The 14,674-nt window shown below is 39.1% G+C and overlaps 1 protein-coding gene across 3 annotated transcripts in view; it reads right to left on the reverse strand.

Moving 5' to 3' along the window:
* Nucleotides 1-144: 144 nt before the first annotated feature.
* NCBP1 (nuclear cap binding protein subunit 1) overlaps nucleotides 145-14,674 on the reverse strand; it is a 41,327-nt gene continuing 26,797 nt past the window's right edge. For 2 of the 3 annotated variants that reach the window (XM_019649482.1, XM_019649483.1), the window contains 7 exons: nucleotides 11,139-11,261; nucleotides 9,781-9,883; nucleotides 8,954-9,047; nucleotides 8,131-8,234; nucleotides 5,838-5,952; nucleotides 2,736-2,864; nucleotides 592-2,154 (listed from right to left, as the gene is read on the reverse strand). In XM_019649482.1, coding sequence (XP_019505027.1) covers nucleotides 1,687-2,154; nucleotides 2,736-2,864; nucleotides 5,838-5,952; nucleotides 8,131-8,234; nucleotides 8,954-9,047; nucleotides 9,781-9,883; nucleotides 11,139-11,261 — 1,136 coding nt within the window. In that variant the 3' untranslated portion in view covers nucleotides 592-1,686. Of the gene's footprint in view, nucleotides 2,155-2,735; nucleotides 2,865-5,837; nucleotides 5,953-8,130; nucleotides 8,235-8,953; nucleotides 9,048-9,780; nucleotides 9,884-11,138; nucleotides 11,262-14,674 lie in introns of all 3 variants that reach the window. The other variant, XM_019649484.1, reaches the window with a different exon arrangement.

Genomic DNA, 14,674 nt, shown 5'->3' on the forward strand with positions numbered 1-14,674 from the left:
ACTCTAACACTTTTAAAAAAAATAATGAGTAGCTTAAAATACTACACTTAAAAATACTTTGAAAATTTCAAATGGATGTAGGTATACCTTCAATAAGAAACCACCAGTTTTAAAGTAGACTGAGATGATAAATCATGAAATACCAAAGTTTAAAAAACATATTTTTAGTTTTATTTCAGCCATGTTAGGTTATCCATGAGCTGTGAAAAGCTATGCTACTTGATAATAAACCCACCAGTTCTATATACTACTTTGCAAGCTTGACCTCTAGTTTTTCACATACCTCAGTTAAATCGTTTATGCCTTAAGGAGAAAAAATGTCAATCAGAGAAAAGTTGTGTCTGTCACATATATAATAGAACCTATGGTCATCGTCACATTATTGTCATTAGAGAATATTTGCTTTTAGGGGCAATTACAGGTAATCAATGCTGTATTTTTCACCGTCCTCCTCCCTGTTTCCTTTAGTAAGTGAAAGGATGCTGTAAGAAAGCAAGCATTTAAAACCATCAAAAATAAAACAAATTATTTTGAGATATTTTTAAAAAATCTTGACAGGGGTGAAAAAGAGGATTTAGGCTTGCAGGGCACAGAACTGCTGGAATACAGCCAGGATATGAGGATCTAACTCGGCAGTGAAGAGCAGGTTCTCCAGGGTCACCATGTACTGCTGGATTATCTGGTGATGCTGTGGACACAGAAGAGGGGTGGCTGGGTCAGGAGAAAGAACACACAGCAGTCTTGCAGAACACTCCCCTTAGCAGCCCACCCACATTGTGCAGTGACAGGAAGGCATAGGCAAAAAGCGGTTATGCTGATGGCAATAATGGACCCCTGAAAATCCCCAACATTAAGAAAATGTAGAGGGAAATGAGGGAAAAAGGATGCTCAGTAACTTCAAAAACAATCCAGTTCTGACCAGCTTCTATTCAGTGCTTCAAGGCAGTGCCTGCTGCTACAACTACCTACTAAGTTAAGCAGAGTCTCCCCTAATGAAGACAAAACACAAGTAGGACTTTTTGAAAGTAACCCAGACAGGGACTGACCTAGGAAGAGTTTTTAAAAAGGGGAGGAAGATGGCATATGTTACAAGTAAGAATAGAATAGCACAGTTGTTACAGTTCAGGATTAAAACCACAGTCCCTGAAATGTAAGAAAAACATTGGGAATCTTTTTTTTTTTTTTTTGGCTAGAGCATTAAAATATCTCTTTGCCAAAGAAAAAAATTAACATATCACTGGTTAATTCTGTATTCCACTAAATAAGAAACCCAAATCTCACTTTGGTTTATATTTGAAAATAGCTTTTTTGTCTTATTGAAAATAGTGACTTCTTGAGCCTACGTTGGAAAAAAAGTGTCAGAAAATGAAATAATCTCCTATATGTGCACCTTATAACTTGAATATACCCAGAGAGCCCTAGAGGACTAGAGACTGTTTTAATTGGTAAAAAAAATAACTAAAAAATCTGGAGAGAATTTTTATTTGGAGGCTTAGAATTTTTATTTGGAGGCTTAAAAAACTTTTTTCCTTTTATGATTTCTACTTTAGTCCCTCTTTTCTAAAATAAATGAGGATTTGGGGTGTTAAATGTCTGAAGAAACCAAGAATTTGTTCCACATTCCTACCAATCTTTAACTTAAATTTAGCAGAGAGCAGGTGCTGTGTTTTACTTTCTGTAAAGACCTCAGGGAACTTGGCCTTGCTTCTGCAGGCACTCTTCATCATCTGCACGTGAGGTTTTAAGGACCTTTATACATGTATTGCAATTACTGTTCCTTTCGCATTGTTTCCCTCTACATTTTGTATTATAGCTACTAGGCTTTCTAGCAAAGAGAATGACAGGTAGGAGTCTGAATGACAGAACAAATTTAAGCCTAAATATTCTGATGAGCAACAGTAGGTGCAAATGGACATGAACTACAATAAAAAGCTTCCAGGTACCACATAACCTCCTTACAAATTTGGTGATTTTTAAAAATGGAATATCTCTGTGGCTGAGAATAGTGATGTCTGTTATGTAATCAAGCTTCCCACAAACCTGTAAAAAGATCTGCTGGAGCCGCTCTATACAGTTCTTGTACCATGGTGTTAATACACTGGTCCCGTCAGTTTCACATCGTACTAAGTGCTCAGTCAAGATCATGATAAACCGCTGGAAAGGGGGTACAAAGTTAAAAGGATGTTAGAGAGCGAGTTCTTTAGAAACAATCACATTTGACCAACAGACCACAAAGGTATTGCTTGTTTCCCCTCTGTCTTGGTGGCGTGTATGCCTGACTTTATAATTCAGTGCATACTGTCAGTCTAGAAAGGCAGACCAGTGATGTGAGTTGGTACATTCTTTTTGCCTATACGTGAAGACCTTTAATGTCTAGATTACTTTGCTGAGACATAATCAGAAATGTTAAGAGGAATCTATGCATAAAAATGTTCAGGAAGGAAAACAGTCATAGAAATGATTAACAATTGGGAATCATTAAATGAGAGCAGTACTTAACAAAAACATCACCATTTTATTTTTAAAGCATGGAGAAATGCTCAGGAAGAATGCTATGTAAACAGTTTGGAGGTATATACATGGTTACCTCCAGGTAGTGAGTTATTTCCTTTGTAAATTTTTGTATTTAACTATTATAAATGTGCATGTATGATTTTCATAATTAAAAATAACATTTTTTAAAACAAAGGAATGTATTGTTTCTTTTTACATATCAATGTCCCAAGCCAAGGTACCTGAAATATGACCAGGAAGAGGTTCTTCTGTTCACTCTGAGCAGATTCCACTTTTTCCTGTAGTCTTTCTATTTGCTCCTCAAGAGCCCCATCCTTCCTGTCACTGCTTCTGTCATCATCATCACTTCGCTACAGAATGCACAGGAACAAAAGGAAAATGCCATTTAGAATTCTAGTGTATGAAATTTCCTGAAGTAAGGGGAAGGATTTTATTGTGTCTGGTCAAATGCTATCTTGAAGACTTGTATTCTACAGGGAAAGAAACCGCCCCCGCCACCATACACACTCACCCAGAAGTCCTAGGGGTACTTATCTAGGGCAGAGAAATTTAGTGGTACTTGTCTTGGATAATGGTGTTGGGAATGTTTGCTCTAAAGCAGAAGTGAGTTATACCTTTACAAGATAGTCCAAGATAGCCCAATCAGGGAGGAAATGTGTCATATTTTTTCCCTCCATTGAAAATGAAAACAGCGTTGAGCACCATGAAAAATATAGTTGATTCTTGTTACTCATCATAGTTATGTTTTCTGAAGTTGCTGAGAATCCTGAATTAGTGAATACTGAACCACTGCTCCTTGCGGAAACACAGGGTTAGGTTCTCAGGGAGCCTCTCATCACAGCATTTTCATCAACTGATCAATATGTAACCTTGTTTTATGTATGTTTCTGTCTAATGACATATTACAGTATTTCTTTATACTGAACACTAGCTGAGAAGGATTTAACATTTTCCTGACCCTTAGTAATGTGACTAAATTTCTTTGGCTTTCAGTATCATAAGAATGCTGCCCACTACATTTTTTTTAATCGGTCGTCATCTCATAAATCCATAAATTTAGCTACTTTCCCAGCTTTTGCCTAGCTTTATCACACACGACAGATGTTATTTTAGTACTTGATGCACAAATTGGTGAATTTCCTCTTCCTTTTCAGCAGCACCGTAACTCATGCCTGGACAAAGCTTATCTAACACATATATTTTTCCCGTCAGGCACATGACAGCCTTCCTGTGCTGAGGACACTAGACAGCCAGCCTTTCAGTTCTATGTTTGGGGCCATTTTAAGCAGTGAAATCACCAACAAAAAGCCCAGCACAAAATGTGAAAACAAAAAGCACAAACAAGAAAAATGTGGCACTAAATACACCATGCAAAGGGCACTTTTTTATATAGCAGGAGAACTGAAACATGGCAGACGATTGCCTTGTTCTTGTTCGGCTGGGAACAAGCTCACTGCTCTGCATATGTCTGCAAGTGACTGGGAAAGCAGTTACAAATACATTTGTAAATTGGGTTACAAATACATTTTAGTGATTAGGTGAGTTTGTAAAAAATAGAGCCTGCAAATAATGAGGGTAGTATAGCTCTGCTATTCTTTATTCAACAAAGTAGATGACCAGTGATAAATCTGATAGTGCTTTCTAGTCATTAATAAATAAATCACTATTGGACCATTTGAGCAGTAATAACAGAAAGAGAGTTTGCTCATCTTTCATCCCCTAAGGAGTCATGCCGAAAAACTGGGCAGGCCCTTATACCTCAAGAGCCACAGGCTGCCCATCCTTGCAGTAATGTAGAAATGGCGATGAATGACATGTAATAATTCACAGCAGATTATTTAAGACCCTGCTGGTAACGATGGGCTTGATACACCTGTTAAGCTTTAACAATTCCCTTCTAGCTCACCTTGAAGAACTTAGAGCATGCGCTTAGGTGGTTTTTTAAAGGCAGAAGAAAAGGCAGGCATGATTTTACAGATGTGGGAGCAGGCTGATAGATTACATGACTTTCCTTCCTAGTGTCACACAGCCAGCAAGTGGCAGAGCCAGAACCTGACTAGGTGTGTTACATACCAAGGTCCTTTTAGCAGAAAGGAGGCATCACCAAATCTAGAAAGCCTATTCCCTTCTAGATAACACTCTATTGGTAAGGCCTTACCTATAGTAGCCTCTTTCTCTCTTCAAGCAAAATGATCAGAAATGCCCCACTGTTTTTACAGAATTCTGCTTTTATCTCTAACAGACCACCTGGGTCTGTTATGGGGTCTGCCTTATTATGTTTTAGGCAACTGGGTATATGCTTGTCTTTTTCTAACAGTACACTTAGGCAAAGTTCTAGAGTACCGCTGCCCAATAGACCTTTCTGCAGTGAGGGAAATGTTACGTACGTCCGTGTTGCCCTTCACTAGCCACATGTGACTAGTGAGCACTTGAAATATGGTTAGTATGCCTAAGGAACTGAATTTTAAATTGTATTTAATTTTAATGAAAGTTACGTGTGGCTAGTGGTTTCCATATTAGACACCACATATCTAGAGAATGGTGTGTCCTAAGGGAAAGTTTCTGGAGTCTGACAGACCTGGGTCAAATCCTAGAGCTCTGTCACTTATTAGCCATGTTACTTTGCACAAGTTATTTAACTTTTCTGAGCATCAATTTATACATATATAAAATGGGCTGACACCATTTACCCTGCAGTATTTGTATGTTTCTGTACATACATGCACATGTATATATGTATGCCTGTATGGAGACTGTAGAAGCACTTGAACTTGATGTAGCTTCATATAAGTCATTAAACTTATTTTCAACTTCTACTCTGGTAAATATGTGTAACACTGGAAGACAGCATCATGAAGAACCCCAGTACTATTATGCTAAAACACAGAATACAGCCAGCTCACTGCTTCCCCCCAAAATGGCGAGGTGCTGAACTTATTAATATGAATTAATATAAGTAGTCTGCAACCCTGGGAATGAGTGCCTCAGCCTTCTCCACAGCTCTGGTGAAATGGTAAACATAACAATCTTCTCCCTATTCCCCTCTCCTCCTGCTCTTTGGGGAATGGCAAACATAAAGCTGATCTGGGGATGGTGAACTATGGAAAAGTACAGTTTGTGGCTTCCTAAACAGCAGGTTCACCATGCCGTATGACTGCAGAGAGCAACAAACCCCAGAGCACCTTCCTTGTCCTCTCTGCTAACATCTCTGCATAATTTGGCCGCAGGAAAAATTAAGTGCCCATCAAGGTAATAAACTCCGAATATCTCAAGAGTTTCTGGTATCCTGTCTTTGACCGTTTATGAACTGACACAAGACTTACCCGTTTGTGTTGCCTTGCGAGTTTTTCTTTAGCTTCTTCCAGCTCTTTCTGGATCTTCAGAACGTGTTTGTTCATCTTACGAATTGTGGAGTGCAAGATTTCCCAAACGAATAACCTTCAAGTAAAATGGCATTTGGTGTTACTACTGTATGCTAAACTATTCTTTTAGAAAATAAAACCGCTCAACTTTTATAACCTACTCATTCTTAAGGTCTGATACAACCTTCCACTCTTTAAGCAGAATTAGTCATATATCTCCAGCAACACTTAAGTATCTATCTCTACCTAAGAGACTCAGGTGAGCTTCCTGAAGACTACTGGGTCCTTGCCATTTTTCTTATTCCATCCCCTGCTAGACATACATTGAAGGTATGTGTACATATTCATTGGAATGAAATGGCAAACCAGTAAAAACATTAACATAAGCAACAAAAATACATGTTCTCTCTTCTAAATTTAAACACTAAGTATTGGAATTTTCTCAAAATGGAAAACTAACCTGAGGCTCATTTTGCATGCTTTATACTATTTAGCACACACTCAGCTAATTCTCCTGGAACATTTAAGAAACTCATTAGTTGATAATAGCTATCAACTGCTGGGCTTTCAAGAACGAGAGAAATATTTATGTCAGCTGCCTTACCAACAAATTGCTAAAGTACCAGGATCACTTTGTAGGTGCTTTAAAATGTTTGCTGCATAAATGGATTATTTTTCTAAAGTGGCTTAACTACTTTTCTGTCTATAAAGTAGGTCTCCGAACCCCAAGACATAGCATAGAAGAGTACTTCCTTCTACAGATTGACCTGGATGACAGTTTAAGTGGAAGACAGTAAAATAATCTGTTTATAAAACTCAAAATCTAGACTGTTAGCAGACAGGATAAAAGAGCAGAGTACTTGAACTCTGGAAGGGGTGGTCAGAGGCTTTGCAGTTAGAAATAGTGGAGCTTGGTGTTAAAGAACAGAAGGAGCACTTGGGCAATGTACCCATTTAAGAATGCCTGTGTTTGAATTCTGGCTCTGCACTTAGTTGTGTGACTCTGGGCAAGCTACTTAAACAATGCAACATTTTTCTATTTTGACAATAATGTAGCTCCCTCTACAGTGGTGTTGTGAGGAGTAAATGAGTTGCAAATGTCAATCACTCAGGATAATGGCTAACACAGTTAGGTGGTCAGTTTTCTGTGAGTTTGCAAATCTGAGAACGTCTTTCCGTTGCTTTCATCTGTGAATGCCAACTTAGCTGGTATGATAACCTTAGATCACACTCTTTCACCCTAAGAACTCAGTTTATTTCAGACCAGCATCCTCTGCCAATAACAGACAATGATGAGGGTAAAGGTTGTGATGGATTTTCATGTCTTTACAAGTAACTTCCCTTTGTTTCCTGTTTTGTGTCAACTCCTTCTTTCCCAGTCCTGATCAGTTATAAAGACTGGGGACTTAACTTCATGAATAAGAACCAGCTTAAGGAAAAGTCTCTTTCCTTTAGGGGGAATGGTTCTAGAATGAACCTTCTGCATTAAATCTATGATTTTTATGACTGAGGTTAAGGCCCCTCTTCCCCATAGGCATCCAGGTGCCCACTCAGCTTTCCTCAATCTCCAAAGATGTGTACTTAATCTACTGTGACTCTGGTTTCTCCTAGTTCCTAGTGTGCATTCCAGGTCCCCAGTGGAGCGTGGAACTCTTTCCGAAGTCCCATTGTCTAGCCTGGGACCCTGACACACAGCCTGATAATCCAGATCAGGGGTCGGCAAACTTTTGAGACCGAAGAGCTGCCAGGGGTCAGCAAACTGCGGCTCGTGAACTGTGGCTCTGAAGGAAAATTGAAAATGAAAATAAAACTATCAGTTTCATTTATAAAATTTTTAAAGGATATTATTCACATAATGGTGACTATGTAAAAATATACTTATGGCTCTCGAATAATTTTTAAATTGTTGTGAGGGATAGGGTTGGCTCTTCCAGGGGTTGGAAAACTTTTGAGATGGAACGTACCCAAAGAGCCACAGCTTGCCGACCCCTGGTCTAGATCCTTATCAGCGTTTCCACTTGACTGCTTGAGTCCTGATTCAACTTACATGTGTGTCCCTAAGAGACACTACACCTGATTGGCTGTGCGTATTTCCATTGTCCAGGTGTCTCTGCCAAGTCTAATCCTAACAGGCTGGACCATTAGTATAACAGCAACCTGGTTTGGACCAAAATTTGGAACTCATATACAAGAGACCACATGAAAACCAATTCTTAGAGAATACAAACTTTGTAAAATAATTCATAGTGCCTACCTAGTAAAGTCACGAGACAGTTCTGAAGAGAAGATCCAATTTGCTACCGCAGCACAGTTAACAATCTGTGTACGAATCATCTTATCTACTAGAACAGCAATCATCTACAATGAGAAAAGAATTATTAGGGTAAACCACGCTTTTACATAGGCCACAATGATCCCACTGCTACAAAAGTAAAATAGAAGGGTTGTGAAATTCATTTTCGGTGGCTATCGAACAATCAATTTGACCAGTAGGTCTTAAGATTTATTTTGCCCTCTGCTGGCTCTGGGACATATTGTAAAAATACTCTAATACCAATAAATACTGAGCAAAATGAAAAACTAAATGGAAACACTCAAAATTTTTTAAAAATTTTAGATAGTACGTACAAAAATATATAATTTCCACTGAATCCACTCCAATATCTAAAATTTAAAAATGTGTTTTTATCATAAGTCAAATATATTCTGAAATTTATTTTAATGCCTTTATAACCATATAAAAACAATAAATTGAGGTTGAGAAATCTGGAGCTTGTTTGTAGAAATTGGATAACTAGATAACTACTTCATACCCAATTAGCAGAATCTTCAAGAAACAAGTATTTAAAATGTGTGAGGATATTATAGTCCCAAACCAAATCACAATACTTGCTCTTTAAAGAATGAATCAAGCATTATCACTTCCACAGCACTAAAAAAAATTACATATTTTAAAACCATTCTATAGGCAGAGTCAAATTTCATGTTTTACAACAAACTAGAAGAATGGTAATAATTGCCTTATTTTTATACTTATACAATCAGAGCCTCAACATGTCTAATTAAATAGTTTTTACCTGTGGATGGTTCCTCCAGACTTCAAACATAACTCTTAGAACGTGTAACTTTCCTTCATCACTTTCAGCTAGGGTTTTGAAGACTTCATGAAACCTGTTGATAGTTGAGGAAAAAAATACCACATATTCTTTAAACATTGTAATGTTTCAAAGCCTGTTCAATGTTACTCAATTTGCAATGCAAAATAACCACGTTAGCCATTAAGGATATAAAAGGTATGATTAGGCATTCATAGTTTGAATGGATTTTGTCACAAAAATCTTATGAGATTTACAATATACTATTGTTATCCCAGGACTAGTTTACTGTGTATCTAAGACTACATAAGGGATAAGGAACCGGCTCCAGACACAGGTGATGTATTGACTGCACCTCTGTGGGAACCCTGCAAGTAACTAGGGACTTGGAAGCTGAGATGGGAAGAGGAGCCCAGTTTCTCTGCTTGGATGGACTGTCTATATGCTTTCTTTAGATGCCAACCTTTGGGTGGCTCCCAAAATGTAGAGGGCTCTCATTTCTGTTTAACTTCCTTTCTTGACTGAATATGTGACTGTCCTATGGCCCAAGTTTTTCACTGGTTTCTCTAAAGGTCTATATGAAAAAATATACATTCTATGTATATATGCAAACTGTACACACAACTGACAGAAGCCACAGGATCAGGATTTTAGCTACCACAGATCAAAACCCACTATATCAAATTATATCATAATACTATTATTAAGGTCTTCATATTCAACTGTAGGTAAAAATTACTATTCCGCTGGTATCCACCAAGCAAAGTGCTAAACCCTAAACAAAGGGTGTGTGTTCCTGTTTCACTTACTTTGCAAGAGCACTAAAGGAGTGGCTGAACGATTTGGCAGCCAAGTGTAGCAGAGTCTGCACAAAGACCTCTATTTTTAATGGGTTAAAGCTGAATCCTTCATCTGAAAAATATTCCACAGTAAGAAAGTTAGAAAAATCTAAGTATAGCAATTCCTTGGTCCCTCACCAGAAAGCTAAACAAATGTCATGTTCACATCTAAACAGTAAGTCAGACATTCATGAAACACCTCTGAGTATTAATAGACAATAAAAATCATCACTGATTTCAATAACTCAGAATATAAAATTAAGCATAATCTTCATTCTTAATTTTTTGGGAGTTTCCCTAATTCTTCTATATGATACATTTATTTTACAAATACCACATAGATTTCCTTGTGCATCTCTTTATATGGTGGGAAAATACTAAAAATATTAATACAAAAAATACAATAAATCCTTAACACTTAAGTCTATGTCCTAAGATGTCCAACAATGTCTAAATTTAATACCATCATTTTGACTTATTCTTTGTAATTATATTTTCTCTAAAATCATGTTACTTAGTAAAGTCCAAACAACAAAAGTCCAGTAATAAATAACCCGAAGATCATTAATGTTTTGTTTTTAATTAAGTCCTTTTTCTATGCACATGCCCTTATATATGGATCTAACAACAACAGAAAATTACACCCATAGTGGTTACCCAATTGTCCCAGTAGACTTTCATCTGTTTTACTGATTTGTCTCTTTTTTGTGTGTGCCAGTACCACACTGTTTTAGTTACTGTAGTTTTCAAGATATGGTTTACATGTGACAAGGCAAGTCCCTCGCATCACTTTTTGTCTTACCCATTTATTGATTCGGGTAAACTTACAAGTTATTTTGCCACTTTTCCCACTCTCACCCAGAAAAAAACCTAGGGATTTTGGCTGGAATTATGTGGTATATAGTCAGTGTTAAACATTATTATAATAGCTTAACTTAGAGAAAACATCCAACTTTATAATACACCAAGTCTTTCCATTCAGGAACCTAAAGTGAAAGCAGGGAATACTTAAAAATCTTTGAATGATGACTCCAGGGGGTGGGGAGGGGGGGACAAAAAAAAAATCTTTGAATGATAACAGTATATTTTACTTTGTATTTAGTTTATATACTTAATGTAAGCTATTTCATAGGGATGTTAGGATCTCTTTTTACATATGGGAGAAAATACCTGGGTTCTAGGAACAGCTGACAGTCTGAGCCAGCCAAACAAATACATTACTTTAGGAACATCCAATGAGATTTAAGAGGAGCTCATGTTGCCAGTTATGTTTATGCTTTCACCTGGCCTATACATAGTGCCACTCAAGAAATGTTTCATTCTCTTACCGTCATCGTCATCCTGGTTAGGATTCGGTACATCTTTCAGAATTCTGAAGATTTCATCATTGGTTGCTTTACTTTTAAAGGCAACAGATAAACAGAGGGCAACCGAATGTCCAGGAAGAGAATCTAAGCACAGAATGCGGGGAGAATAGATTAGGTTTTAAGACTATCTTGCAAATAGTTAAATAACAGAGAAACTTAAAAAAAATTTTTTCTTTCAAAATAGAATACTAACCTGTACAAAGATAACCCCATGTGAAAGTTTCATTTAATAGGTCAATGACTTTTCACCTAAAATAAGGCATGAGGTAATTCTCACTTCAATACTTCCTTAAAAACACTTAGCTAATTGAAATTCAGAGTACAGGGGGTGCTGACTCCTGGGGATGGGGAGTGAAAGGAAATGTGCATATAGTTACCACTGTCCTTTGACAGTCCTCAAATCCCTAGGCTTTTGCAAGCTGAAAAGCTGAGAATCAATGTATTTCTCTTTCATTTTTGCCAATTCTTTCCTCCCCCTTTTCTGAGATAGTGGAAACTAAGTTTGGGTTTGAACAGGTGAAGGATGCCAACTTAAGACAGTGTTTTTTGGGCCGGCCGAGTGGTTCAGTTGGTTAAGAGCTCGTGCAAGAGGGCAAGCTCTGAGCAATAGCGGTTCGATGCCCAGCCCGAGCTGAGTTGCTGCTGAGCTGCCAACAGGTGGCAGGATGGCTCAGCTAAAAAAATAAAAGAAAGACAAAAAAAAGACAGCGTTTTTTGCTTTTCTCTTTTTTTGAGTCCATACACTTGAATCTACGCTCATGTGCTGCAACTCCACGTATTTGCTATTGTAAAATTTGTGCTAGTATATACTGCAAGGCATCACCAGAGCAACTGGAAATCTACCTTTAATGTAAGGTGGGCAAGAGGTAACAATTACAAAGGCAATCCTGACATAGAATATGAGTTACTAAACACTCGGAATGAATAAAGTCAATAATAACAGGTCACTCATGCTGTGTGCTTTTCCTTGAAAGTGGGAGAGAAAATAAGTAACAAAAAAAGAATCCCTGTCACTGAGGAGTCTCTATTCTAGCTAGGGAACCATGATATTCACATAGGAAGCAACCAGAGAGCAACACAAAATAGGCTTGCCAAAGGTTAAAAAAGATTTATGGGAGCGCAGCTTGGACTAGACCAGCAGTTCTCAACTTGTGGGTTGCGACCCCTTTGGGGGTCGAACGACCCTTTCACAGGGGTTGCCTGAGACCATTGGAAAACAAAAAGATATTTACATTACGATTCATAACAGTAGCAAAATTACAGTTATAGAGTAGCAACAAAAATAATTTTATGGTTGGGGTTCACAACATGAGGAACTGTATTAAGGGGTCGCGGCATTAGGAAGGTTGAGAACCGCTGGGCCAGACCCTTTAGAGAGAATAGGACCAGAGACAGGAAGGGCTTTCCAGCCTGGGGTAATGGCACAAAGGCAAAACCAAGAACCAGAAGGATGGAAAAAACAAAAGAGGAAAAGGGCCTGGCTAGAGTAGAGGTCTATGTGGGAAGAACTGACAAATAACCAAGCAGGGACAATTGTTAGGAGGTCCCTAAATGTTTAGCTGAGTTGTTTCTATCGGAAAAAAGAAAGCTCAAGGTTCAACAAAAGTCTGAGCTCTTTGATATCAAAGACGGTATCTTATGATTCTGAGACAGTTCAAGGCAGAACTCCGAACCTGGCACTTGTAAGTGCCCCGTCAAGTTTTGCTCTTTCAGGAAAGCACAGTGGTTAAGAGTGTTGCTGCTTAGTCAGTAAGCCTGGATTTGCACCTGGGCTCTACCACTCAGAAGCGATCTCACTCTGGCTTTACCTCTTCGAAGCCATTTCCTCATTGTAAAACTGGCATAATGAACATACCTATTTCTCAGCATTGTTTTAAGAATCAAGTGACATCATAACATAGGAAATGGACTTAGCACCGGGACCAACTGAGTTTATTTCAAGGAAAACAGGTGTAGTCTAGGTGTAGGTGGAGAATCCGAAGTGCAGTATGAGAAGGCAAGGGAAAGGAGCAAGTTTCACAATACAAAGAACCTACACAAGATGAAATGGAAGTCTCAGGGAGGTGCCACGTGTAGTGCCATCTGAAAAGACTAACTTGGAAAACCCCCACACCTACCTCTACCAGTGATCACCAATGTACACCTTACCTTCATTAAGTGTAAAGTACAGAATGACATATTGAATTACAGTCCCTCTGATTTATAGTGTAATCTCAGAAATGATATGACCCAAGAGTAAGAAACCCATGTTTAAAAATTTACTTCTAGGGCCAGCTGAGTGGCGCGATGGTTAAGAACTGGCTTGGGATGGCAGAGGGCCCTGGTTCGAATCCCACATATGAGGGTCAGTGACACTGCCCTCCACAGCTAAGATGCTGAACAATGGCTCAACCTGGAGCTGGGCTGCCCGTGAGTCTGAACAACGGCTCAACCTGGAGCTGGGCTGCCCGTGAGTCTGAACAACGGCTCAACCTGGAGCTGGGCTGCCCGTGAGTCGCCTGCGATGGTGTAGGCTGCAGCCCCTGTGGCAGTGGGTTGCCATGGGCTACTGTGTGTAGCCAGCAGCCAGCGTGAGCGGCCAGCAGCCGCAGTGAGCGNCAGCAGCCGCAGTGAGCGGCCGTCCAGAAGCCGGTGACTGATCTGCCTCGCCCGGGAAGAGCGCAATGATGGTGCCAACTTGGGCCAGTGAAGCAAAGTCCTCCTCAACTAGACTGAAGAACAAAACAACAGCAACTGTCTGTTCCCCTTCCCCCAATTCCCCAGCACTGTTCCCATCCCTCCAATTCCCTAATAAAAACCTTAAAAAAAAAAAATTACTTCTAAAGGCATATTGCTGGTCAAAATATAGTCTATGAGTACCTATGTTCCCACACCTGAACTGGTATCAGATGATAATTCAAATAATTTCCATCACTATGATAAATACACATTTCTATTTTACTAAGTTCTGGCTATAAAATCACCTTGCTATGCTTAACAGCATATTTAAAATAATGCCATGGATATAACATTATAAACAATATTAAAAGAAAAATTTACAAGCCAGTAATAACAATGTAGATTACAATAAATCTTCAAAATGACAGGGTAAATAAAACAACAGTGGCCAGGAGCCGGCCGAGTGGCTTAGTTGGTTACGAGTTGGCTTAAAAGCACAAGCTCTGAGCAACAGGGCTGCCGGTTTGATTCCCACATGGGCCAGTGACACTGCGCCCGAGCTGTCGCTGAGCTGCCAACAGGTGGCAAAATGGCTCAGCTGGTGTAACAAGATTGCCTGTTTGATGCCCACCTGCAACTAAGGCTGAACTTGGCACCCTTGAGTTGAGCTACTGCCTGGATGGCTCAGTGGATCGAGTGTGCGCTCTTAACAAGGCTGGCTGGTTCGGCTCCCGCATGGGATGGTGGCCACACCCACCCGCAACTAAGGTTGAACACAGCAACTTCAGCTCAGAGGCCATGAGCTGCCGACAGGCAGCCAGATGGTGACTGGTGCCTTC

This window comes from Hipposideros armiger, unplaced genomic scaffold, assembly GCF_001890085.2.
Source record: "Hipposideros armiger isolate ML-2016 unplaced genomic scaffold, ASM189008v1 scaffold_133, whole genome shotgun sequence".
Taxonomy (NCBI): Eukaryota; Metazoa; Chordata; class Mammalia; order Chiroptera; family Hipposideridae; genus Hipposideros; species Hipposideros armiger.